Source organism: Gasterosteus aculeatus, chromosome X, assembly GCF_964276395.1.
Source record: "Gasterosteus aculeatus chromosome X, fGasAcu3.hap1.1, whole genome shotgun sequence".
Taxonomy (NCBI): Eukaryota; Metazoa; Chordata; class Actinopteri; order Perciformes; family Gasterosteidae; genus Gasterosteus; species Gasterosteus aculeatus.
This window is the reverse complement of record NC_135698.1, coordinates 16,378,551-16,401,608: the sequence shown is the minus strand read 5'-3', so window position 1 is coordinate 16,401,608 and position 23,058 is coordinate 16,378,551. Positions and strand designations below refer to the sequence as shown.

The 23,058-nt window shown below is 45.7% G+C and overlaps 3 protein-coding genes and 1 long non-coding RNA gene across 12 annotated transcripts in view; 1 reads left to right on the top strand and 3 right to left on the bottom strand.

Annotated features, from left to right (window-relative positions):
• The window catches only part of LOC120809184 (voltage-dependent calcium channel subunit alpha-2/delta-4), a 34,278-nt gene extending 19,826 nt beyond the window's left edge, over positions 1-14,452 (top strand). For 2 of the 6 annotated variants that reach the window (XM_078083069.1, XM_078083070.1), the window contains 13 exons: positions 7,569-7,630; positions 9,099-9,113; positions 9,418-9,462; positions 9,555-9,617; positions 11,425-11,495; positions 11,727-11,802; positions 11,892-11,944; positions 12,053-12,108; positions 12,326-12,346; positions 12,456-12,573; positions 12,734-12,854; positions 13,369-13,446; positions 13,624-14,452. In XM_078083069.1, coding sequence (XP_077939195.1) covers positions 7,569-7,630; positions 9,099-9,113; positions 9,418-9,462; positions 9,555-9,617; positions 11,425-11,495; positions 11,727-11,802; positions 11,892-11,944; positions 12,053-12,108; positions 12,326-12,346; positions 12,456-12,573; positions 12,734-12,854; positions 13,369-13,446; positions 13,624-13,725 — 881 coding nt within the window. In that variant the 3' untranslated portion in view covers positions 13,726-14,452. Of the gene's footprint in view, positions 1-7,568; positions 7,631-9,098; positions 9,114-9,417; positions 9,463-9,554; positions 9,618-11,424; positions 11,496-11,726; positions 11,803-11,891; positions 11,945-12,052; positions 12,109-12,325; positions 12,347-12,455; positions 12,574-12,733; positions 12,914-13,360; positions 13,447-13,623 lie in introns of those variants that run through there. The other 4 variants (XM_078083071.1, XM_078083072.1, XR_013451222.1 and 1 more) reach the window with 3 other exon arrangements.
• On the bottom strand, positions 568-6,139 carry LOC120809186 (uncharacterized). 4 transcript variants are annotated; one of them, XM_078083074.1, is made up of 5 exons: positions 5,376-5,589; positions 3,039-3,497; positions 2,410-2,503; positions 1,653-2,321; positions 568-1,524 (listed from the first exon to the last, which is right to left on the bottom strand). In XM_078083074.1, the coding sequence occupies exons 3-5, from the start codon at positions 2,453-2,455 to the stop codon at positions 1,049-1,051; spliced, it is 1,191 nt and encodes a 396-aa protein (XP_077939200.1). In that variant the 5' UTR covers positions 2,456-2,503; positions 3,039-3,497; positions 5,376-5,589; the 3' UTR covers positions 568-1,048. The 4 variants fall into 4 exon arrangements, with proteins under 4 accessions (XP_077939200.1, XP_040018766.1, XP_040018765.1 ...); XM_040162832.2 differs by having other exon boundaries at positions 2,410-2,506; positions 3,039-3,213; positions 5,376-5,575; XM_040162831.2 differs by lacking the exon at positions 3,039-3,497 and having other exon boundaries at positions 2,410-2,506; positions 5,376-6,139.
• Positions 12,665-13,447, bottom strand: LOC144383781 (uncharacterized). Its single transcript, XR_013451223.1, has 2 exons — positions 13,369-13,447; positions 12,665-12,854 (listed from the first exon to the last, which is right to left on the bottom strand). It is a non-coding gene; the product is annotated as an uncharacterized LOC144383781 (long non-coding RNA).
• A 112-nt stretch (positions 14,453-14,564) lies between the features above and the next one.
• On the bottom strand, positions 14,565-22,954 carry afg3l1 (AFG3-like AAA ATPase 1). The gene is made up of 16 exons (XM_040162829.2): positions 22,667-22,954; positions 21,466-21,550; positions 21,130-21,200; positions 20,713-20,862; positions 20,525-20,596; positions 19,811-19,935; positions 19,431-19,701; positions 19,178-19,315; positions 18,497-18,650; positions 18,306-18,413; positions 17,771-17,896; positions 17,156-17,266; positions 16,963-17,078; positions 16,653-16,853; positions 16,284-16,478; positions 14,565-15,896 (listed from the first exon to the last, which is right to left on the bottom strand). The coding sequence occupies exons 1-16, from the start codon at positions 22,796-22,798 to the stop codon at positions 15,645-15,647; spliced, it is 2,307 nt and encodes a 768-aa protein (XP_040018763.1). The 5' UTR covers positions 22,799-22,954; the 3' UTR covers positions 14,565-15,644.
• Between the last annotated feature and the right edge of the window lie 104 nt (positions 22,955-23,058).

The window sequence follows — 23,058 nt, the reverse complement described above, 5'->3', positions numbered from 1 at the left end:
ATCTGAAAAAAAACAAACCAGAAAGTAATATTAATTAAATTAGATTATGTAGTATCTGATATTTCTTTAGGGGCGGCACGGTGGCGTGGTGGTTTGCACTGTCGCCTCACAGCAAGAAGGTCCTGGGTTGGACTCCGCCCAGTGGCCTTTCTGTGTGGAGTCTGCATGTTCTCCCCGTGTCTGCGTGGGTTCTCCCAAAGACATGCTCTGGGGATCAGGTTAATTGGTGACTCTAAATTGCCCGTAGGGGTGTGGATGTGAGTGTGAATGGTTGTGTGTCTCTGTGTAGTTCTGCGATTGGCTGGCGACCAATCCAGGGTGTACCCTGTCTATCGCCTGAAGTTAGCTGGCATAGACTCCAGCCCCCCCGCGACCCTGTGTGCAGGATAAGCGGTTTTACAATGGATGGATGGATGATATTTCTTTATATTTTATCACGATCAAATAAAAGTCGGATAGTTGTCGTTGTCCTGAAGGTTGAACCTCTCTCTGTTAGTGAGCAGTAGATGGACCCGACTTCCTGGATGAGTTGGATGTTTTTAAAAATAATCAGAAAGAAATGCAGACTAGATAAATATACTGTTTATTATGTTCAGCATGAATAACCAACCTTGAGGGAAATTTCATGTGCTTACCACCAAAAATATAGAGGAAATGATAAAAATACACAGAGGTTACAGCATATCTGGGCTGAAAGCCTTTCACAGGCACAAACATACACACACACACACACACACACACACATACACTATGTGTTGGGGGGAAGCGGCTGGTTGGTGCTGGAGGGGAAGCAGCTGCAGCTCACAGCTCCGCCCTCTAAGGGGCGGTGCAGCTCCAGTGTTTAGGTGGAGCTTAAAGCAGCCGGACTGACGGAGGGAGACTTCCTGATAAAACACCAAGCAAACAACGCCACACGTAACTGGTTCACGTCTTGTTGGAGAAGGTTCGTCCTCTTCCTAACAAAGAGGGAGGACAACAATGACTGCAGAAGGGGGAGGAGCAGAGGAGGGGGGGGCAACCAGCCGAAGGGACACTGGACTTAACTTCCTCAGAAGCTGCTGATCCGATACCCGTGCACAATGCCCTCTTTGAGCGCCGGCTCCTCCGGCGACGCCGGCGCCGACATCTGCCCGTCCTCCGGGTCTGTGTCGGCCCCGGACTCGGCCATCAGTGGCTGGCCACGGTTCTTGACCTCCCTCTGGTACCGCGCCATCAGCGAGGCGTACACGCAGCCGTAGGTGGCCGCCACCACCATCATGACACACACAGTGCCGCAGATCACACCGGCCACGATCTGCGTGCCATGCGCCCGGCGGACGCTGGCGGGCCGGTAGCGCTGGCGGACACAGTCATCGTTGCTGTTGATGCGGCCCGGCGGGCAGGGGGGCCGGGTGGCGTGACCCGCAGTGCCCTCTCTGGTCGCGCTGCGCAGGCAGTGGCTGAACATCTCGGCCGGCACGCTGCGGATGTCCCTGCCCCTCAGGTCCACTGGGAGGCCGCACCGCATGGCGTCCACCTTTCCATCTGTAAGAGGCAGACGGAGGGAGTTAAGGGGGTTGAGGGACACAGAGGTGGTTATTTGCTCAGTAGATGGGAGACTAATCGGCTTTCTGAATGATGGACTTGGTGTTCTGAGGTGTGGCGCGGCTCACCCCTGTAAATCAACCACTCCATCCAGTGCTTAAAGTCTCTCAGCTTGCAGTCGCATTCCCAGGGGTTCCCCGCCAGCCGGAGCTGCTGGAGCCCCACTAGGGGCTCGAAGGTGACTCGGTCCAGGGCCGCCAGGCGGTTGCTGGCCACGGAGAACCAGGCCAACCTCTGGAGGCCGTCCAGTAGGCCCTGGGGCAGCCGTAGGAGGCCGTTGGAGGACAAGTCCAGCCCACGCAGCCGCCACAGACCCCTGAAAGCGTCCTTGCTAAGACCGTTACCCTGGGCCGCCGGTGTGATGGTGTTGTTGTTGGGGTCGGAAGTCACCGGGCGCACGCCGAGGCGGTTAGCGGAGAGGTTGAGCCAGCGCAGGCCGCCCAGGCCAGAGAAAGCTCCAGGCCGCAAGCCCGACAAGTGGTTCTGGGACAGATCCAGGAGCTCCAGGCCGCTGAGGCTGGACAGCTCGTCGGTGCCCAGGGAGGAGAGATTGTTCCGGGGTAGGCGGAGGATCACAGACTCCGGATCCAGCAGCCTCAGGACGGGCGCCAGAGAGAGGAGGCCGACGGCCGTGCAGTCGGTGGTGTTGCCATAGCAGGTGCAGCCACCGGGACAACCGAGAACCGGGCCAAGTGGGCCCAGGAGAGCCAGGACTAGACCCGACAGGACCGCACACGCTGGAGGAACACACACACAACCCACTTTTATACAAACCCTGAGCTTTGGCGTGAACAACGCTGAAACACTGCGACGTCTGGGACTCACCCAGACTCTCCCGGTGACTCCGTCCCTGCTGGTCCAGGTTCTTCATGTCTGTCCCATCGACACCTTTAGGCTCTCATCCAGATATGTTTGCTCTCTACTGGTCAGTCAGTAAACATAACGTAAGTTAACATTTTTTATACAGTAGAGGCGCTTCGCAATATGTACAGCAACTCCCATTCAGAAGGGACACGGGAGGCTGGAGCTGAGTACTATCATAATCTAAAAACAAAACACAAGGTAAAGATGTGGAGAGAACACACTTGACTGGAAAAGAAGAGTAGAGACCTGTCAATCAGCGTGTAGTTCCGCCTTAAAGCATCCCCTCTTTATGGTCTGTTTGACTACATGGACCATAATTTACTAAATGAACATCATGCTGTGTTGAAGAAGGCTTGAAACTAGAGATTGAGACCATAAACGCATGTTTACAATGTTTACTGAGGAAATAAATCAAGAAAGAAGAAGAGTCATATTCTCATAGACTTCTATGGGACCAAAGGAGTCGCTCCCCAAAATAACCCCTCATCTGCCCCCCAGAGCGCAGCCCGACTTGGATCTGCAGCGGCCGTTTAGTCTGTGGCTCGTCTTTAATCTCCGACGTTCTCTGTTGCTGCGCGGCCTCCGCGTACCGAGGGGAAGGTTTGCTCCGTCTTGGTCCTGTTTGCATGTGCGGTGAAGCTGCAGCGGCTTCAAAGAGCAGGAGAGAGAAGCCTCCGGGTCCTTCTTTTGTCAGCCGGTCTCTCTTTTGTCGAGTCGGCACAAAGGCGCCGATCTGCCGCCTCAGGTGGGCCGCGGCTGACGTGACTGAAACAGAGGAATCACAATGCAGGTGGAGGAGGGCGGTGGTGGAGGAGCACCCACCGTGGCGGGTTGACGTCACTTAGGTTCTGAAGGCCAGAAGCCGGAAGAACAAAGTCTGAGGCTTGGTTCTCTCGGATGAGGATCTCTGTCCTGATGCTCGGTGCTTCTGCTGATTTTCACCTGCTCTTCGAGTTGGCACGAGAACCGTCTGATTCATCCCAAAGTTTACCGTTATCCACCAATGGGATTGGAACTGTAGATTGCATCGCCTTTCTTCTCCGTTTGACCTGGAGAACATGGATGTGTTTGGTTTGGCTGGAGACTTCTTTTATTTGATCCATCTTTGCTTGATCTCGGCTCAGATGTTTTAATGAGTGGAGACAGAAGCGGAGATGGAAAGCAGAAGTTGCAAACAGCAGGTTTTAAAAATGTTTGTTATCGTCTCTTAACGTAGACGAGAAGGTAGGTTAGGAAGTTTGGTTGTAAGAGGTGCTTCTATTAGTCAGAGTACTACTACAGTAGATGTGGTACCTAGTTTATATTCAACATTATCCTGTGGAGAAGGTGACCTCTGACCCCTCTAGACATTGAGTCCTGTGGTGTTGGCAGAAGGATCAGGAGACTTTGGTCTCTGAATCCTGCAGACAGAAATGTTGGAATGGGGACCAAATGGAGCGTGGAGGTTGGCGTGTCACCTCCTGTTCATCAGGCTCCTCGGCCTCCTCGGCAGCTGATTGGTCGAGAAGCGTCACATTCACCTCCACTCAAACTACCCCGGCTTAGTCTGTGAACTCCCGGGGAGGACCTCACAGTCTGGATGTTCCAGTCCACTAAAGGTATAAAAGAAAAGACTGAGGCTTCCCATGAACGACTATGCCAATTCATGCAGAGAAATGTATTGTGGGTAAACTGCAAGTCACAGGGGAGCCGATGTGAACGCTGCCCAAATCTGTAGATTCAATATACTTTCGGTGGTATGAGTGTGTTTCTTAGTTTGTTGAGGGTTGGTATGGTATCGATACCTATCAAATCGGATTATATATTTCTTCATGCTGCTTTTTACTTTTTACTGTCATTGAAAGATTTACCGGGTCGGACGACTAGTCAAAAGAGCCGTCGGACAGATTAGACTCCGCCCACACAGCGTCTGCAGGCCACAGATTAGAGCCGGGGGTTTAATCTCCGAGCGGGACAGATTTGTGGTCCGCGGTCCAGATGTTGTTGTTACACATCTGCTGTTTTGTTGAGACTTTAATTTAAAGACTTTCACAGTAATGATGGTAAATAAACATCACTATGTGTGCCGCTCTTCATGAGTTAGCTGATCATTTAACCTCTAGTCGATCGGATTGATTTGGTATTAGCTGCCGTCAGCTGGCTAAAAGACGCTAGCTCCTTCAAACCAAAGTCCTGCCTCCTCCGCGGTGCGTCGCGCCGGTTTATCTTGGCTCTCTGACCTGGTGTCCCGCTAGCTGCTCAATGGCCCCTGACAGGCGGACCCCCGCTCTCCCCCCCACCCCCGTGGCAGCACTCTCTGACAACTGAGCAGCCGAGCGTTCAGTCCAGAAGGGAGAGAGAGAGAGAGAATGCTCTCAGACGGCACTTGTATCTTCATCAATGAAAAGAAATGCTCAAAATGTTATTGACGTTAGGAGGTAGAGAGCAGCACGTTAGTGTGACCCCGAAGACCCGGGACCCAGGAGACCAAAGTTTATGTCCCGTGTGACACCAGAAGTCACACCTAATCAACACCGTCTCCTTAGTTATTTTAACATCTTTAAATGAACCGTATTATGCAGCCACAGGTAAAAACATTTTTCTAAGATAAAAGCGTTATATAAAATATAAAGTATTCAATATATATTCAGTATATCAGTCTTAAAAGTTGAACCCTCTGAAGTCGCCTCCTCTCAAGTTTGTTTTTACAATTTTCTAATATTTGCAGATAAATCGATCCGTCAGCTAAACTGTGAAATTATTCAAAGTCCATGTGTAGAATTGCGAGTGTCAGGTCGTGTTCTGCAGACGTCTACTCACTGGACTACCAACGTGGATGAACGCACACACACACACACACACACACACACACACTAACTCACTTTCAAATGCACATGCATGAGTCTGTTTTCAGTAAACACACGCACAAATAGACACACACCGCTCACCATCTGCTTCAGCCTCCAAACAGAGAAAGAAGACAGAAACCTTCTGCTTCTTCTGCAGCGTTTCACACGAGAGAAGAAGTAAAGCTTGTCCTCTTCTTCTGGAGACGAGGTCCTCGTGGACAGACACAATCCCTCGTCAACCGCTTCTCGTCCTCGTCCTCGTCCTCTCCGTCCTCATTGCTGCTCTCTCAGCTGCCTCTGATCGCCTCTGAGCTGCTGAGAGGGAGGGAGAGGGAGGGGTGGGGTGCTAATGGTGTGTGTGAGTGTGTGTGTCTGTGTGTGTGTGCATTAAATGTTGCAGCTGCAGGCTGAGCTCTGAATGAATGGAGGGGAGAGAGAGGGGGAGTAATGGAGAGAGAGAGAGGGAGAGAGAGAGAGAAATGAAGCCAACCAACACTCAAGCCACACAAGACAGTAAAAGCTCCGTCCTCATTGACCTCCATGTTAAAGTGACCAACGTATTTACAGCAAACATCTCCGCTCATCAGTGTACGGGGAGGGGGGGGGGGGGGGGGTCTTTACATCAGTTCAAGGGCCAACGTGTGCACAATTGGGGGTGTGGCCTCCTTGAGTGACAGTTGGGCCATGCACCTCTTTCCCCTCATTGGCAAAGTACCAGTTCTCGCCCTTTTGTTTTCAGAATCAGAGCCATTTGAAAAATGTAACTTTGGTTGTTTTACGGCCGTTAATTGTCAATAGTAACTGCAAAAACTTTATTTGACTCCCTATTTTGGTTTTGTGATGGTTGATGGTCTGATGTTGATGATGTTCATTTCGTAAATTGTGGTCCATTTAGAGTCAAACAGAACTCAAAGCAGGGGATGCTTTAGGGCGGGGCTACATGCTGATTGACAGCTTGTAACATTGGCGTCTTTACGTCCTCCTCAGTCCATATATGGTCACTTCCTCTTCACTGGTTGCAGAACTCTAACTGTTAGATAACGCACAAAACGCTGACTCATATCTACAAAATTTTGAGGTGAGTGTTGCAAAAAAAAGAAACTGAGTATCAAAAATGAAAGTAAACATCAAAAAGATCTATACACCTGTGAAGAAAAATCTGCATATGAAACCAGAGTTATGAAGAGAAAGGAGTGTAATGTCTCATGACACTTTAACGCTCTCAGCTTAGAGGTTTTCATTCAACAATCACCAACGATCAACAGCCCCAAAAGTAATAAGAAAAGCAGATTGAGTCGTGTGGGACGCGTTCTGTATGCAGACTGCAGCAGAACTGGGGCAGGCTGCAGTGCTGAAGGGCGCCGATGAGGTGAGGAGGGAGAGGGGGGGGGGGCAAAGCTGCAGGCAACTGAGTCTGCACAGAGGCATGTTTAAAGAAGAAGAGGAAGGAGCTTAAAGAAGCCAGAGGTCAACATCCTGCTGATCCAGGATCAGGAGAGTCCTCCATCAGCTTGACTTCTTCCACACAGGATATGACAAAGGCTTTGTTTACGTGTAAAACAGAATAGTGATAAACTGGATGCCGAATTACTGAATATTGATAAACGGTGATTCGTTTAGCTGATATTTAACTCTTTGATAACCTCCCTCTTAGTTTTAAGTTAACTCCAGTTTGTTCTTTTATTGTGAAAATCTTGAGGCTGAAACAGGAAGCTGTTTCCTGCTCATTTCTTCTGTTTTGTTCAGAGAATCGTTGTCTCCTGCATTTGAACCACTGAACAGCGGTTTTATCCATTAAAAAATACACTTTCTACTAAATAAAATGATCACTCTGACTGTAAGAAGTGGAGCTGTGTTAAATATGTGTATTTATTACCATAATTCTGTTGAGAGGCTCCTGTTTATGACCTCACAACCTCATTGTGCTGTTACGCTAAAGGTATATTTATTATACAATGTATTTAATGTATGTTGATTTACATCTATAGATTAATATATCTATAGGTTCAAATATCTATAGGTTAATGGTCTATATAAGGTATTATAATGATCTAAAGGTTGATTTATATGTTAATGTACAAACACACACACACTCACACACACACGCCATGTTGACATCCCTTCATTAGCCACAGCACACGACAGAGGTGAACCGGGGTTGAATTGATTTCCTGTTCTCCTCTTCCTCGTCCTTTTGCCTTTAATGTGTATCGTTTGCGTATCGTGTGTGTGTTTGTCTGTGTGTGTTTGTGTGTGTGTGTGTGTGAATGTGTTTATGTTTTCTATTTTTAGCCATCGGGCTGCAGATGTCCTTGGATATGCTGGAGAAGATGTTCTGGGCCATCGCCAAGCAGGTGAGCAGAGGACTGTCTATTATCATCTGACTGATAATAGACAGTTTCACCTTTCACCTCAACGCCGACAGTCATCATCGCTGTAAACTTTGCACACATTCTCTGTAGTGACCACCAGGGGGCGACTCCTCTGTTCCCATAGAAGTTTATGAGAAAATGACTACTTCTCTCTTGATTTATTCAGTAAACATTGTACACATGAGTTTATGGTCTCAATCTCTAGTTTCAAGTCTTCCTTAATACAGCATGATATTTATTTAGTGAATTATGAGCCATTTAGAGTTTAGAACAGCCCATAAAGCAGGGGATGCTTTAGGGCGGGGCTACACACTGATTGACAGGTCTCTTACAGAGACATAAATGGCGTCTCTACGTACACCTCAGTCCAGATGAGGTTACCTCCTGTTCACTGGTTGCAAAAAACGAGATGGTGAGTTCCTCCTGCAGCCAAACAGAACTCCCTGGTTGTGATCAGCACCACTAATCAATAACGTGATCGGCCCCTCTGACCTCTAAAGGACGTCTGCAGCTCTTCTTCTGCTTCACTGAGCTGCAGACGTTCACTCAGTCAGACCACAGAGAGAGTTTGTCTGTGTGTGTGTGTGTGTGTGTGTGTGTGTGTGTGTGTGTGTGTGTGTGTGTGTGTGTGTGTCTTACTTGAGTAACACAATAGAGACCCTTGGATCTGATCCTATGAGCAGAGAGCAGAATGAGGAGCTTTACTTGGTCTCCAAGACTCACTTAGCTGTTCTTTCTTCTTATTCCTCTTTAATGTCAATTAATGCGCATAATTAACTTTGCTCCCTGACAAATTAATTAAATGACCTCTGACCCCAGAGGATTTTTACGGGACAGAAGTGCGCTCATAGTTTTGTATTGTTGGACTTTAATCTTCTTGGAGGACTTTACTTTTACATTCTTAGATGTTCTCTAAGAGGAGGGGCAGGCCATGATGGCGTCACTGGTCTATCTGTCGGTACTTAGCCCGCCGGGTTTTTTTAGCGACCAGTGAACAGGAAGTGAGAAAATAGTGACTGAGGAGGATGTAAAGATGGCGCATAAGTCTCTGGAAGAGACCTGTCAATCAGCGTGTAGCCCCGCCCTAAAGCATCACCTGCTTTGTGGTCTATTAGAGACCTGTCAATCAGCGTGTAGTCCCGCCCTAAAGCATCGCCTGCTTTATTGTTATTTTACTTTACAGAACCAGAGGCTGCTGTTAAGTAACAAAACATCTGGAAAGCCAACTTGTTACAACCTCTGTTAGGGTCTTTCACGTCATGTTTCGTTGCTGTGATTTGCGACATTTCTTTTCATTGCCTGGGGAGCAATATTTTAACAAAGGGAAGTTTTGTCTTTTATTCATTTGTTCTATATTTTATAAACATTTATTTTAACTTGTAGTTTTATACTATGTCATTTATTTTTTCTTCCTCCTCGTCTTCCTCGACTCCTGCCGTGTTGCTTCCAGCCCAGCGACACCGACGTGAGTAAACGCTGCTTTTTAATTGTTGATTTCAGAGTCATTCGGCTGTGTTTTAACATCGAGGCACAATATTCTCTTCCATCACATCCTGGTTACTTCAGCTGAAGATGAACTTAAATTCATTGCTGGAGACGTTTCTATAGCAACCATTCAATATTCCACTGTCCCTCACTTAAGTCACAGATATCAATCAGTTAGAAATCTTTTCCTGGAGTACTTCTGGTTGTGTGTTCGGACCGTTAAGCCTCTGTTCTTTGTAGTGTTTGTGGTGGCCTTTGACCTTCACACCTTCCCTCCCCCTCAGTGTTCTGCCATTGAAGGCGTGTGTCCTCTCAGCTGTGAGAGCTCTGTAAGTAATCCCTCTCCTAAGCATTGCTTCTTTTATTGTGAAAAGCACCAAACACACACACTTCCTCCTCTTTCCTCCTGATTCCTGCTCAGGATCTCAACTGTTTCCTGGTGGACAACAACGGCTTTGTCCTGCTGTCCAAAGAGAGGAGTGAGGTGAGGACAGCAATTTTGTATACATATATTATATATATATATATAGATTAACATAAACATGTTAATCTATGCGATTAATGTGAGATTAATGCGACAAAATAGTTTAACGTAGTTAACGTACCTTTGTTTACTTCCGGTTTACTTGCAAAAGCTAGCTGCTTGGTTGCCTCCATTGTCTTTAAAAGAAAAACAAACATTCATTATAAACAAAATTGTAACAACAATATTCATTAATTGCTATTAATCAAGATGAATGAATTTCAAAATGTTTTTTATCTATTGACAGCCCTAATATAATATAATAATTATTTGTAAATCATAGGGTCAGTCGCTGGCAGTACATATGATTTCAAATTGATCTGCTCTGAGAGGCAAATGGTTTCTTTACGATTTGTACGTGTATTTAAATCTAAAAGTCTGCTTTGTGAAACGTGAAGTTCTTTAATTCCTTTGTGAGTCGGGCAGAAGACCTCTGTGTGTCGGCAGGAGGCTCAGCACCTGATGACATCATCGGACTGTTGACGAGGCGTAAACGGAGCAACATCTGGCAGATTTATCCACCTGAAAAGTTTCCCACATTTATTTAACCCCAAATCCACACAAATTAGATGGATCCGACTTAATGTTGTGATCCTTTCTTCTTTTTGTCCCATATTCATGATTAAGTAGTAATCATAATTATAAATAAATAAATAATGAGTTATTATGAAAAATTATAAAAATACAATTATATAATTTTGACTTTTTTAACTTCACTAAAATGTATTAGAATAATTTAGCCTGATTGGGCTACGATGTCCTTCTGAGGACGTTCTAAAGTGTCTCTGACGAGCAGCTTGTTGTCCATCTGACAACTCGGGATTAACTGGGATGATTAGTGAGGATTAACGTAATGTGATGCCACACACATCTCACTTTACCTCCGTATATTCCATCGCTCTCTGCATCTTCGGCTCGCCGTTCACCCGGGCTCGACCCTTCGGCCGTGACCTCGAGGCCTCCAGCTGTGCGCCAGCTGTGCCGCTCGGAGGATGTGTTAGTCTGCCGGGCTCAGAGGAAGCACTCAGCTGCTTCTCTTACGTAACGAGGCAAAGCGCTTCGTTGTGTTTGTGGATCTGAGACCTTTTGAAAAGCTCCTCCTCTTCTTCTTCTTCTTCCTCTTCCTCTTCTTCGTCATTCACCTCGATGTATTACTTTGAAATTACTAACATGCTAACGTTAGCATGTTAGCGTGCAGTGTGCGTGATCTCCCACTGGGAGCAGCTTGCCCCTTGTCGCGGCTCCCTGAAGCCGCTGACCTCCTGCAGGTGTATTTTTTTTTATTCCCAGCCGTCAGGTTTCATCGCTCCTCAAACTCCTCGGAGGGCGGAGCGCTTAAGCAGCGACAAAGCGCTGTGGACCCCAGTGGACTGGTGGTGGATCTCACAGGGACACTTCAGGCTCATTCGGCCTCCGTCTTTACCGGATACGTTTGCCAGAGCAGTTTTTCTTTCTGCTGATTCATGCAGCGAAATAGTTTCTCTACACATTCCTCTCACTTTACTCCGCAAACCAAACATTGTGATTTACAGATGGATGATGAGTGAACAATTCTGTGTCTTTATTACACTGTTCCTCTGTGAGGACCAAAAGAATGAGGCTGTCACTTTGTGTCATCAATGCAGTCGCACGCTCACTCCTTCACAAACTCATGCTTTTGTTCCTGAATAGTAAACACGGGGACGACACCAGTGCACTTTGTGGTATAAATACACACATTGTGGTATAAATACACATGTGTCTGAGTGCTGAGCTTCGTCTCCTCCAGGTGGGACGCTTCTTCGGCGAGGTGGACGGGTCGGTGATGGCCTCGCTGATCAAGATGGGAATGTTCAAAAAGTACGACGGACAGGAAGTACCGCTGCTTCTTCTTCTCTTGCCTTTAGTGGCGGCACCGATCCATTTGTCACTAGAGCGCTTTAGTGCTTTATCGATGTTGTTTGGTCCATTTTACAAAGACAACTTCATTTACTACTTTTACTATTTACGTAACGAAAGTGTTTGTTGATGTTGTTTGTTGACGTGGGTGTTTGTGAACGTAGTTTGTTGACGTTGTTTGTTTGTTCGCAGAGTGTCGTTGTTCGACTACCAGGCCATGTGTAAGACTTCTCATCATCACGCCAGCAGCGCACGCCGCCTCCTCAGTGTGAGTAACACACTTGTAATTATTATTTAGTATTACTTATTACCGCTAAAAACCAGACGACTCAGATGTTTTTTACTTTCCTCTTGCAGCCGTTTTATGGCGTCGCTGCGTTGATTCGATGGTTCTTCTCCAACCTGCTGATGTGAGTCAGTGACCTCTCATCTTCTTTTACTTCATTGACACCTGTGAATATTTCTTATCTTCATTTGTATATTTGAATTAACTTTATTAATAAAGTCTCTCTGCTCAGGTTCCTGTTGGACTTCAACCTCTGTGGTCTCTGGCACTCCGACTACTTCGTGGACGGTGAGACGGTAGAAATACCACAGCGTAGAAATATCACAGCATAGAAATACCACAGATTGGGTGCGTTTGTTTTATTCACCTCACCGCGGCTTCCTGTCTTATTCACAAACATTCTGTCTGAAACGCCGGCCTCATCTTCATCGTCCTCTCCATCCTCATCCTTACCTGGGTGTGTCATCTGTGCCGTCATGCCGATCCATCATCTTCATCCATTCAGCCAAGGCCGGCTATCACACCAGTGAGTCCCGTGTGTGTGTGTGTGTTGGGACAGAGGAGACGTCCTCGCAGAGACACAAAGACTGAGGGCCGTGTTTGTGTGTCACTTTCTCTCTGTCTTCTTGTCTTAGGCCACAAGCAGAAGAAGGTGGGCGCTCTGCAGCCGTGTGACACGGCGTATCCCGGCTTCATGTACGACTCGTCTGTGAAGGAAGCCAACAGCCTCATCAAGTGTGGACGCTGCCAGAAGTACGACTCACGCACACACTACTACGACGCATACACACACACACACACACACACACACACACACTCATAACCAGAAGAAGTATTCGGATACTTTGCTACATAAATACATTTATTTATTTACTGGTTATAACTGTTTGAGGTATTGATCGATGGGTTGCAGGATGTTCGTGGTGCAGCAGATCCCCGACAGCAACCTGGTGATGGTCGTCGCTCAGGCCGACTGCGACTGCTCCCGTCAGTACGGCGCCATCCCGCTGGAGCCAAAAGAGATCAAATATATCCTTCTGTGAGGTCACTGAGGTCACTACGGGGTCACAGCTTCACACAGTTTGCAGTAATTGTAAGGAGGATTTATTTGTTTTGTATGATTAAAGAAAATAGAGATCTACAAAGTTAGCGTAGCTTAGCTGCAATCGATCCAGACTCCATTAAAAAAAACTATCTTTTTAAAAGTTGTTTCCATGTCGTCTTGGGAGACAAGTTTCAAAATATATATTCTGACTTTTGACAAATCTGCTTCATTATGTAGTTATTTGTGCTTTCCTTTTGTCTGGTTATTGGTATTAAATCACAGCATAATAGTTTATTCGTTCAAGTAGCTGCAATAAAGCAGTGAAAAAAGCTTCCTGATGAGTACTGTCATGTCCACTGTTATGAGTACTGTTATAAGTAATGTTATGATACGGTTATCAGTACTTTTACGTGTACTGTTATGAGTAATGTTATGATACTGATATAAGTACGTTAAAAAGTTTTGATACTTCATTTTTTGTCCTTAACGTGGGAGAACATAACGCCACGGTGAAGTGCAACCGGATGAAGTCCCAGAAGGTGCGGCGGCGCCCGCAGTCGTGCCACGACTACCACCCGAAGGTGAGTGTTAATACGAGATACTAAGTGTTGTATAACATTTATATCATCATTATAATGTACTAATGGTATATTTTAGTGTATTCAAACGTAGTATTACCACACCCACACTTCAAGAATACTGATACATAAATACTTGTACAACAGTAATCATGTTGTTTCTTGTTGCCTCTTCTGCAGGAAAATGCAAAAGAATGCGGTGGCGTGGCAGCCATCTTGTTGTCGCGGTCAGTCTTCTCCGCCTCTCTGCTCGCCTCGTTGCTCGCCCACCATTGGATGTGAAGAACGGACCAATTAGGGAGGTGGCGGGAGAAGAGACCAAAAAAAAAAAACTCTAGCAAGTCGCCAAAGGATTTTTTGTTTTTTACTTCCCATAAGAGACAACAGAAGATCTGAGACGATGTCCCAGTGGGCGGAGTTAAAACGACCAATGGGCATGGTCAAGGCCAGTGGGTGGAGTTAAATTACTATAACCTATTTCTGTCCGTTGGACTCGTCCCTCTGGACGTACCGAGCAGCTTGAGAGGAGACACGTTGCATCTTTGTAGCTTTTTTATACTGGAATATTGTTTACAAAGTAGAGTTTTACATCTAAATCATTTACAATTAAATAAAGTAGGATCGAAAATAAAGGCATGAGATTTAGAGTTGCTTCATCGTTTCACATTCAGACTGAGCACAAACCATAAATCCAGGACTGAGATATGAATGATCTCTACTCAAAGCGGCTGAAGCACTGCGTGAGGTCAAAGGTCAATAGAAGGTCACTGGCTGAATGTCATTTGACCAGTTACTCCTTTAGACGCTCACACATGGGGACTTATTGAGTTGATCACTTTCACGCTTTAGTTTGGTTTTCTGTAGATGAAAAAAATGATTCCACTTTCTAAATACAAATTGCGCATTGTTACAAAAACGTTTGTTAAAAAGCATTTGTGATTTACTTATTCTCAATGTTTCTCAGATCTGAGAGCAGTTTGTTGGTGAAATAAATATTTCTATTAACGTTTCTACTTTTTATCTTTGAGATTCAGGAAACACCGAGAGCCGCCAAACAATTCATAATTCTTTCCTACAGCAGTTTATCATCAAACATGCATCTGAAACAGTGCGCATTCATATTTTGATAAAGGATCTTTATTTAGCTCTTTGTTTCATGACTTCACATCAGCCGCTTTAATACATGTATTACTTTAGCTAAAGTTCAAGTGTGAGGTATAACCTTTTTATTTGATTAAGTGCTTTTTAAAAAAAAATAATCAGATGATATAATTGACTTAATGGACGCAGCATTGATATATCAAACTAATATGTCAATAGTGACAACGGGGTCAAAATAAATTTCCCTGTTATACATTTGTGATCTTAGATTCACAGAAATCTGTGTGCAAAATATTCAACTAGCTGCGTCCTGCACATTAAACATTTAATGTCATAATTCATGCAGCACAGCTTGTATTTAAACGTCTTAATGTTTCAGAAAGCAGCTTAAAAACGGACCAAACATTAAGTGTATATTACAAAAGACAATTTACTTTTATTTGAGAGATTTCCATTGAAGCAGAATGTCGCCAAATAGAAAGTTTGTAATATTTAAAATAACCACAATAATCGGTCTGATCATCTCGTTTGTTCTTTTCTTCGGAGACTATTTAAAACTGAACATTTCTCCTTTAAAATTAGCAGAAACCTTTCAGGAAGAACTCAAATAGTCATAGTTGGTGTTTCGATCTTTACAATCAAAAGGAACTCAAACAGAAGGTCGCTGCGGATTTATCATTCACAAGTTCAATGTCGTAAAAAAAAAAAAAAAAAAAACATTTCACACCAATCCTGAAAATATTCAAACCTGTAAAATATTCTACATTTTTCTGCAGGAAAGCTCTCGTCAGCCGGGGAGTAAAACTCTTTATGCAATAAATACAAATAATGAGCATCATTTACACTAAAAACCATCTCCTGGATCCTCAATCCGAGTCACTTCCTGTCTGATCCTCCGAGAAAATAAAAAGCCTACATCTGACCTGCTGGCCACTTGATTGATTCAAGGACTTTAATGAATCATCTGTTTGACTGACTTTCCCTCCTCCGCTGGCAGATGAACCGAATAAATCCCTGTTGACCTTTGAGAGAAGTCAGCTGCCTGTTGTTCTTACAGCTGGGATGGAAGAGTTTGTTTCTTCTGACTTTCTTTCCCACCTTTACACCACCTGCTGTTTGTTCTGAGGGGGGCCAGTGGTCTCCTCGCTGCCTCCTCCTGCCTCCTCCGCCTCCTCCCCTCTCTCCTTGTTCCAGTCCCGGAGACCCTCGGGAAGGCTGGTGTCCTCCTCGAAGCTCCCCGTCCCCTCAACAAACTCCTCGTAGGTGGACTTCTCCTCGAAGGGCCGCGGGCCGAGCAGCTCCAGCATGTCTGCCTTGTCCAGCACCTCCTTGTCCAGGAGGCGCTTCCCCACCTGAGGAGCAGAGAGGAGGTCAGCGAGAGCTCCCCCCACAAATACCCTCACGAAGTCCTTCAAAACAGAATCATCCGAGAAGCCACAGGAACTCATCCGCAGTCGAATAGACAGATTATTCACATGTTTGTGTCGTGTCTTTATCTTTCTGTACAGTAGATGAAATTCTAACGATCCTCCTCTTTAGTGACGGGAATTTACAATTTTTATGCAATGTTATTTTCCTAAAAATTGTATTTCTCCAGTTATGTTTTTTGATTTGTTGCCACGAGGTTCATGAAGACGCCTCAATGACAGTTCTTATAAAGTTGAATAACCATTTAATGAGACTCTTTGGTGGAGTTTCAAGGCGCTCGTGATACATCATCAGGAGGTCTCGAGCCTCACCAGCTCCACCAGCTCCTTCTTCTCCTGGATGAGCTCCAGCGTCCGCTGGTACGCCCGGTCCACCAGCGCTCGAACCTCCGAGTCGATGAGCTCGGCCGTGGCCTCGCTGTACGGCTTCTCCAGGACCATCTCACCCTGCCGCGGCAGGTCGAAGGACACCTGACCCACTCTGTCGCTCATCCCGAACTGGACCACCTGAGGGGCAGGACAGGGTTACATCACACTAATAAGACCTCCAGGCACACAAGGCTTCAGGTACCAAAACGTGTCGCGTGACTGCTGGCGAGTGTAAACCGGAAGTAGAACAATGACAAGTCCCCCTCAAAGCCAGACGAAACGACGAGTTCATGCAGCCGTGCATGCACATACCTGCGCGTAGGCGGACTGCGTGACCTTCTTCAGGTCGTCCTGAGCGCCGGTGGTGATCCGCTCAAAGAAGACTTGCTCAGCCACGCGGCCCCCCAGCATCATGCACATCCGGTCGAACAGCTGCTCCTTGCTGTACAGGTACTGCTCCCTGGGGAGGTACTGAGCGTAGCCCAGCCCCTTCCCCCGGGGTATGATGGACACCTGGGGTGGGGGGCAGCACACGTTACGTCCAGTAATTTAGTACTTATTCCTTTTAGGCAGACCACCATTTTAACGGCGTGAGACAGATTCCCTCAGAATCAAAGGTCACCTTCAGCAGCGGGTCGGCGTGCTGCAGGAACCAGCCCACGATGGCGTGCCCCGCCTCGTGATACGCAACGGTCTTCTTCTCGCCGGGCTGCAGCACCTGAGTCTTCTTCTCCAGACCTGGAGACGCAAACAGAGCCAATGTTGTTGTGGTTTGTTGTTGTTGACAAACACTCTGCAGCGCAGCGATGGCTGACCTCCGATCACGCGGTCGATCGCCTGCTCGAAGTGCTTCCCGTTGACCGAGGCGTTGAGGTGGCGAGCGGCGATGAGCGCCGCCTCGTTGCAGACATTAGCGATGTCGGCTCCTGGAGGCGAAGCACGAGAGATATAAAAATAACACTTTTCGCTCACTCTCATTTGTGTTTATTTAAGAAGACCTTCCCACGCTATCAACAATAATATTATCAAACCCAACTAATGTGAAGCATCGAATACAAATTTCCCTCTTTATCGCTTTGCACAAAAGAATCAAACACTTTAAACTGGAAAACAAGTGACACAAAATGCTGATTGTAATGTTTAATATGCTTTTAGATGATATCCTCGTTTCAATTAATCCAATTTAAAAAAAAAAAAAAAAGGTAGTTTTCCATTTCAATACATTAGCTTCCACGCAGGGCGCGAAACTGAAAAATAATTTAATGCTTTGTTTCACAAACGTAACGCACATTAAGAGATTTATCTTTGGAATAAATATTTATAGGGACACTTTTCGGAACGTCTTTGCATCTCTATGCGACACTATTCTCAAAGTAAACAGATTACTTAAATATACATTTTAAAAGTGCATCAAAGCCTCGCCGACGTACCGGTGAAGCCCGGCGTGGCGGCGGCCATCTTCCTGGCGAGGTGGTCTTTGTCCATGTTGGGGTCCAGCTTGATGGGACGCAGGTGGACCTTAAAGATTGAGGCTCTGCCTTTGATGTCCGGAGGACCTGCATTAAAGAAAATAAGTGTCACTTTTAAACCCACTTGTTTATTTACATGTTGGGAGGAGAAGAGGCTCCATCTCGGGGTTTTCTAACAAGGATTAAGGATCAGAATAAACGTTTACGTTGAGGAAATATTAATAAAGTGAGACTTGTGATCTGGTTTTATATTCTATTTATTGTCAAAACTCACTTAGTCTTATTGGTGCTTAAAGTACATTTAATGTCTCTTTATACAAATGTTTTAATTGTTATAACTATTTTGATAACCATTAAAATGGTTTTCTGCTTTTCTTTTTAATTACTGATGAACTTAACTTTTGAAATAAACTTGACATGAAAAACAAAGACATTTTATAAGGATGGAGCTGAGGTAAAGGAGTTAGACCAATCAGCAATCAGCGTTGGACCATACCGATGTAGATCTGTCGGTCGAAGCGACCCGGTCTCATCAGTGCCGGGTCCAGGATGTCGGGCCTGTTGGTTCCGGCTAAAACCACCACGTTCGTTGCAGTGTTGAAACCTAAAAGGTAAAAGTAACAGAAGCATTGATGAGCGAGAAGATGGTTTGAAATGAGGGCCCCCGGGGGCGGAGCTTCTTCTCACCGTCCATCTCCACAAGCAGCTGGTTCAGCGTGTTCTCCTGCTCACTCTGACCGCCGAAGTTCCCGCCGCCCCTCTTCCTGCCCACGGCGTCGATCTCATCGATGAAGAGGATGCAGGGGGCGTTCTTCCTCGCCATGGCAAACATGTCCCTCACCTGTGGGGGAAGGTGTCAACGAGGGCTCATCACATCTACCGTCTACGCATCAAACATTTGGGTAAATGTCAACAAGTGATGCCAATGTTAAATAAAAATGACACTTTATATTCATTCAAATATTCACATATCAACCTCTCTGCCGAGTTTACAAGTTTATGGTCACATGACTGTTGGTCTCAGAATCAGGGGGAGATTTCATCAAAGCCGGTTTATTCTATAATTTAAGTTCACATCACTCATGACGTCCACTTTAATTGTCCGTTTGCAAAAGCTTGCATATCCCAAACTGATCATTTGTGGAATTTCCAGGGGTTTTTTCGGCAATCGCCACCAAGCTAAAAGCTGAAATGTCAACCAACGGTCACGCAAAATCTAACTTGTTCCTTTGAGTGATGCGCAGTGATATGGAACGCTCGCTGAATAACTCACACCCCGTGACTCACTCTAAACCAATGAAAACGCTGGATCTACCCGTATTATTTAACATATATACATGTACATATACAGAACAGATCTCCTCTCACCCTGGCAGGGCCGACTCCCACAAACATCTCCAGGAACTCGGAGCCGTTGACTGTGATGAACGGGACGTTAGCCTCTCCGGCAGTGGCTTTGGCGAGCAGCGTCTTCCCAGTCCCGGGGGGCCCCGACAGCACGGCCCCCTGGGGGGGGGGGGGGGGTGAGACAAAGGGGCACATTCAGAACGCAGTGGTCAAAAGCCGCTTAATGGTGATGAAGTTCACCGATAACGTTGGTTACATGTGCGTGTGTTTGCACCTTGGGGATCTTGGCCCCCAGGTCCTGGTACTGCTTTGGGTTCTTAAGGAAGTTGACAAACTCCAGGATCTCCAGCTTGGCCTCCTCGCAGCCGGCCACGTCCTTGAACTTCACATCAATGTTGTCCTTCATCATCTTGGCGGTAGACTCGCTCATGCTGAAAGGCCCCCCCTTCCCGCCGCCGGGGCCCCCGCCCATCGGCCCCCGCCGCAGGGTGAAGAGCAGGAAGCCAATGAGCAGCACGGTGGGAATCATGCTCATCAGGAAAGAGCTGGGATTAAAGATGATTAAAAATTACAATTAAAAAAAAAAAAAAAAAAAAGAAGAAGAAGGACAAAAGAGCGAGGTCAGAAAGGTTGCCACGGCGGTTTAACACGCACCCGTCGCTCTCTGTGCTGTAAACGACGGCGGGGCGGCGCGACGGCTCCAATCCGAGCTCCATTGTCGCCACCTCCAGGTTCCTCTCGAAGGTGTCGACGCTGCCGATGTTGAACCAAGCGTAGTTCTGCTCCACGAACCGGTGAGAGGAATCCATTAAAAACAAAGCAAGCCTGAGACATGTTCACATCCTACTGAAGCCTTGTGATACCGATGCCAGCTACCAGGGGCAGAAGTTCTGTTTCTCATCATAGAAATACAGCGATAGGAAAGGAAAGCTTTAAGGATAGGAACATGAGATAATGCACACCGCAAATACAAGATCAGGGTTAAGGAATTATATATTAAATGTACCACGGTTCATTTCTTAGAATTCTATTGAAAAACTTCTTACATAATCAAGAAAAAGAACTTAAAGATCTTTCGATGATCAGCATCGACTGAATAAGCTGAGTAACAGAGTTCAAATAAAAACAATATTTGTCTTTAGCTTAAAAGGACTTTATTCTCATAATTAGTTCATTTTGTAAAAAGTAAATAAACATGTTTAATAAATCGTGTCTTTTTGGGAGGAATTTGTGATAATTTATTCACATTGTTTAACTCACAATTTAAACACATGGAGGCACCTCTTTATTTATTATTGTTTATGTTTGGCAGAAGAGTAACACAAACATGAAAAGTGAGCTTGAGTGTGAGCTCCAGTTCGCGCTCACCGTGTCGGCGTCGGCCCCCGGCACCAAGATGACTCGGACGTACTGCTTGTTAACGACTTCCAGCCGCTCCACCTGCACACAGAAGTACATCCATGACGTACTTTATTCTAACCAAAGTGGTTTCTTCGGCCGTCTGTGATGTGATGTGACGTCCGCAGTCAGTAGGACGGGCGTCCCATCGTCCTCACCATTCCTCTGCTCACGTAGCCGTGCACAAACTCCTTCCAGCTGATCTCCCGGCCGGTGTCTCTGAAGTAGAGGAACAGCAGAACCGAACCGACTCCGGCCGCCGCGATGGCCAGGTACCGGAAGTCCTTCTCGTCCCAGGGGAAGTCTCCCTGGAGACAGCAGAGACATACGACATCAAGACACAGCGAGGCACTGGACAACGCGAGCGAGCGGGGAAGTCACTTCAGTAAACGAAATGAGCGCCGTGAGCAGATTTAAAGCAGTGAAGTTCAGGACTGCAACAAACCGCATTTATTAACTTAACTTAAGGATCACACATCCACAAACTTCTGAATTAGAATGTTTTGCTCAAATGCATCTGAATGAGTCAGAATTCTACAGGATGTGAATTAGGATTCCAACAGGAAGTTACAAACCTTTTGCATTCGGCTCCACCAGTCTTTTCCACCTCTCTTCCCACCTCCTGAAGCTCCGCCTCCTTTGCCATCTGGAACTCACATGCGTCAGTCACACAAACCTACTAGCATTTTCTAATATCAGTTTTCATCCGAAGGTATTGTTTCTGGTATCAATTCAGAAGATTACGTGCAGCCGCTCTTTATTGGCTTTTATAAAACAATAAGACAACTACAAATGGTTCCTTAGATTACTTCATTCGTTTTCTGCTGTCATGAATAAACTCAATTTAAAAATATTAAACCGCGATTAATGAACTAAAAACGAGCAGCCGACCCTCAAACAGCCGATCTCACCTTTCGGTTCAGCAGAGAAGAGTCGCCGCTGAAATGACTGAAACAGACGACCGGTCAGAAGGTTCGATGGAGTCCGAGAGACGTTCTGGAAATAAAGAAAAATACAATAGCGGCCGGAGAGCCATGAAAAAACTAAAAGACCTCGACCCTGAAAGGTCATGGTTATACAAAGAGTATCCTGGAATGAATCAGATGGGGGGGGAACTTTGTGCACATCGACTCGACCGGATCTTTAGATTTAATCACCACAAGGACAAATGTTTGTTGACAACAACCAGGTTCACATTTATTATCCCAGTCCATTCTTCCCGCTTTGATGACATTATTTTCCTGATCAACAAAAGTCACAACATGTCAGATAACATAGATGGATTAAAACCGTCCCAGTTTCAGAGACCAAACGTCTCCGATCCACAGTTGTGTGTGTAGAGAGAGAGAGAGAGAGAGAGAGAGAGAGAGAGAGAGAGAGAGAGATATTTATATTTCTTCTTTAGAGAGAATAGAATTGACCAGATGGTTACGCGTTTTAAGATTTAGAAACTGACAGTTCTTTACAAATAGTGCTGGCTGACCTCCCAGTCCCTCCCATTAAAACCATTAAACACATTAAACACATTAAAACCTCCCAGTGGTTTTAAAAGGATGAACCCTGGTTGAAGGATCGATGGTGATGAAAGACACCTGAACGGGCCTCGGGTAGCTAACCTAGCATTCAGAAGGTTGTTAGCTTGATCTTTAGAGATATTTTAGTGAGTGACGTCATTTATATTACTTGTGGTTAAGTGTTTTTGAAGGCACATAGAACGGGGGACTTCATTATTAGCTTAAATATGACCTTTGCCAGGAGAAATCTAACCAAGTGCGTAGCAACGAGTTGTGGTTAATTACACAAAGCCATTTTTATCGCGCAAGAGTTGTAGTTTAATGGATCTGACTCAAGCCGAATCAACAAGTAGATTGGAATGTGGGCTATTTCAAGTTGGTTAATATCTAAATAATAGACGATATAAACCAACTCTACAAACTCTGAATGTATTGATTTCCGAAGGGCTAGCTAGTCGGGCTAATGTAGCTACCGTCAACTCTACTTTTAAATACACTTTAAACCCACAAACTAAATACCGTTTTGTTCATTAATAAACTGAGGGGGTTCTTTTAATATATTTTTTTCTTTCTCCAGAAAAGCTCCAACTTCACTCACCGGTGCAGAGGAGCTTCGACATCCGGCGGAGAAGAGCCGTTCTGCGGTCACCGCAGAGAGCCGAGCCCGGGCACCTCCAGGCCGGCAGAGAGGCAAGGCAACCGCCGAGAGCAGCCTCAGCATCTGAGACATCCTCCCCGTGCCAAGTGCCGAATCTGTAGGTCCAAAACTTTACGCCTTTTATCTAAAATCCTGCTCCGAACTTCATCGCATGGAACCAATAAATGTTATTGAATAACTCCGTGAAATGTCAACGAGAGGGTGATGTAAAAGCCTGATGGAGCTGCTCTTTAACTGCCTGCTGGAAACCTTTACAAAAGGGTAATATATGTATTAATTATAAAATGTATTATGGTCATAAAATGGGTGACTATAACAAAAAACGTAACATA

Coding starts and splice junctions, on each gene's coding strand:
- LOC120809186 (XM_040162831.2), bottom strand. CDS start 2,455: ATGAAGAACCTGGACCAGCAGGGACGGAGTCACCGGGAGAGTCTGG. Junction 2,322..2,409: donor GAGTCACCGGGAGAGTCTGG/GTGAGTCCCAGA, acceptor GTGTTCCTCCAG/CGTGTGCGGTCCTGTCGGGT. Junction 1,525..1,652: donor GGAGTGGTTGATTTACAGGG/GTGAGCCGCGCC, acceptor TGCCTCTTACAG/ATGGAAAGGTGGACGCCATG.
- afg3l1 (XM_040162829.2), bottom strand. CDS start 22,798: ATGTCTCAGATGCTGAGGCTGCTCTCGGCGGTTGCCTTGCCTCTCTGC. Junction 18,414..18,496: donor GCTGCTTGTGGAGATGGACG/GTGAGAAGAAGC, acceptor TTTACCTTTTAG/GTTTCAACACTGCAACGAAC. Junction 17,079..17,155: donor GATCGACCGCGTGATCGGAG/GTCAGCCATCGC, acceptor TTGCGTCTCCAG/GTCTGGAGAAGAAGACTCAG.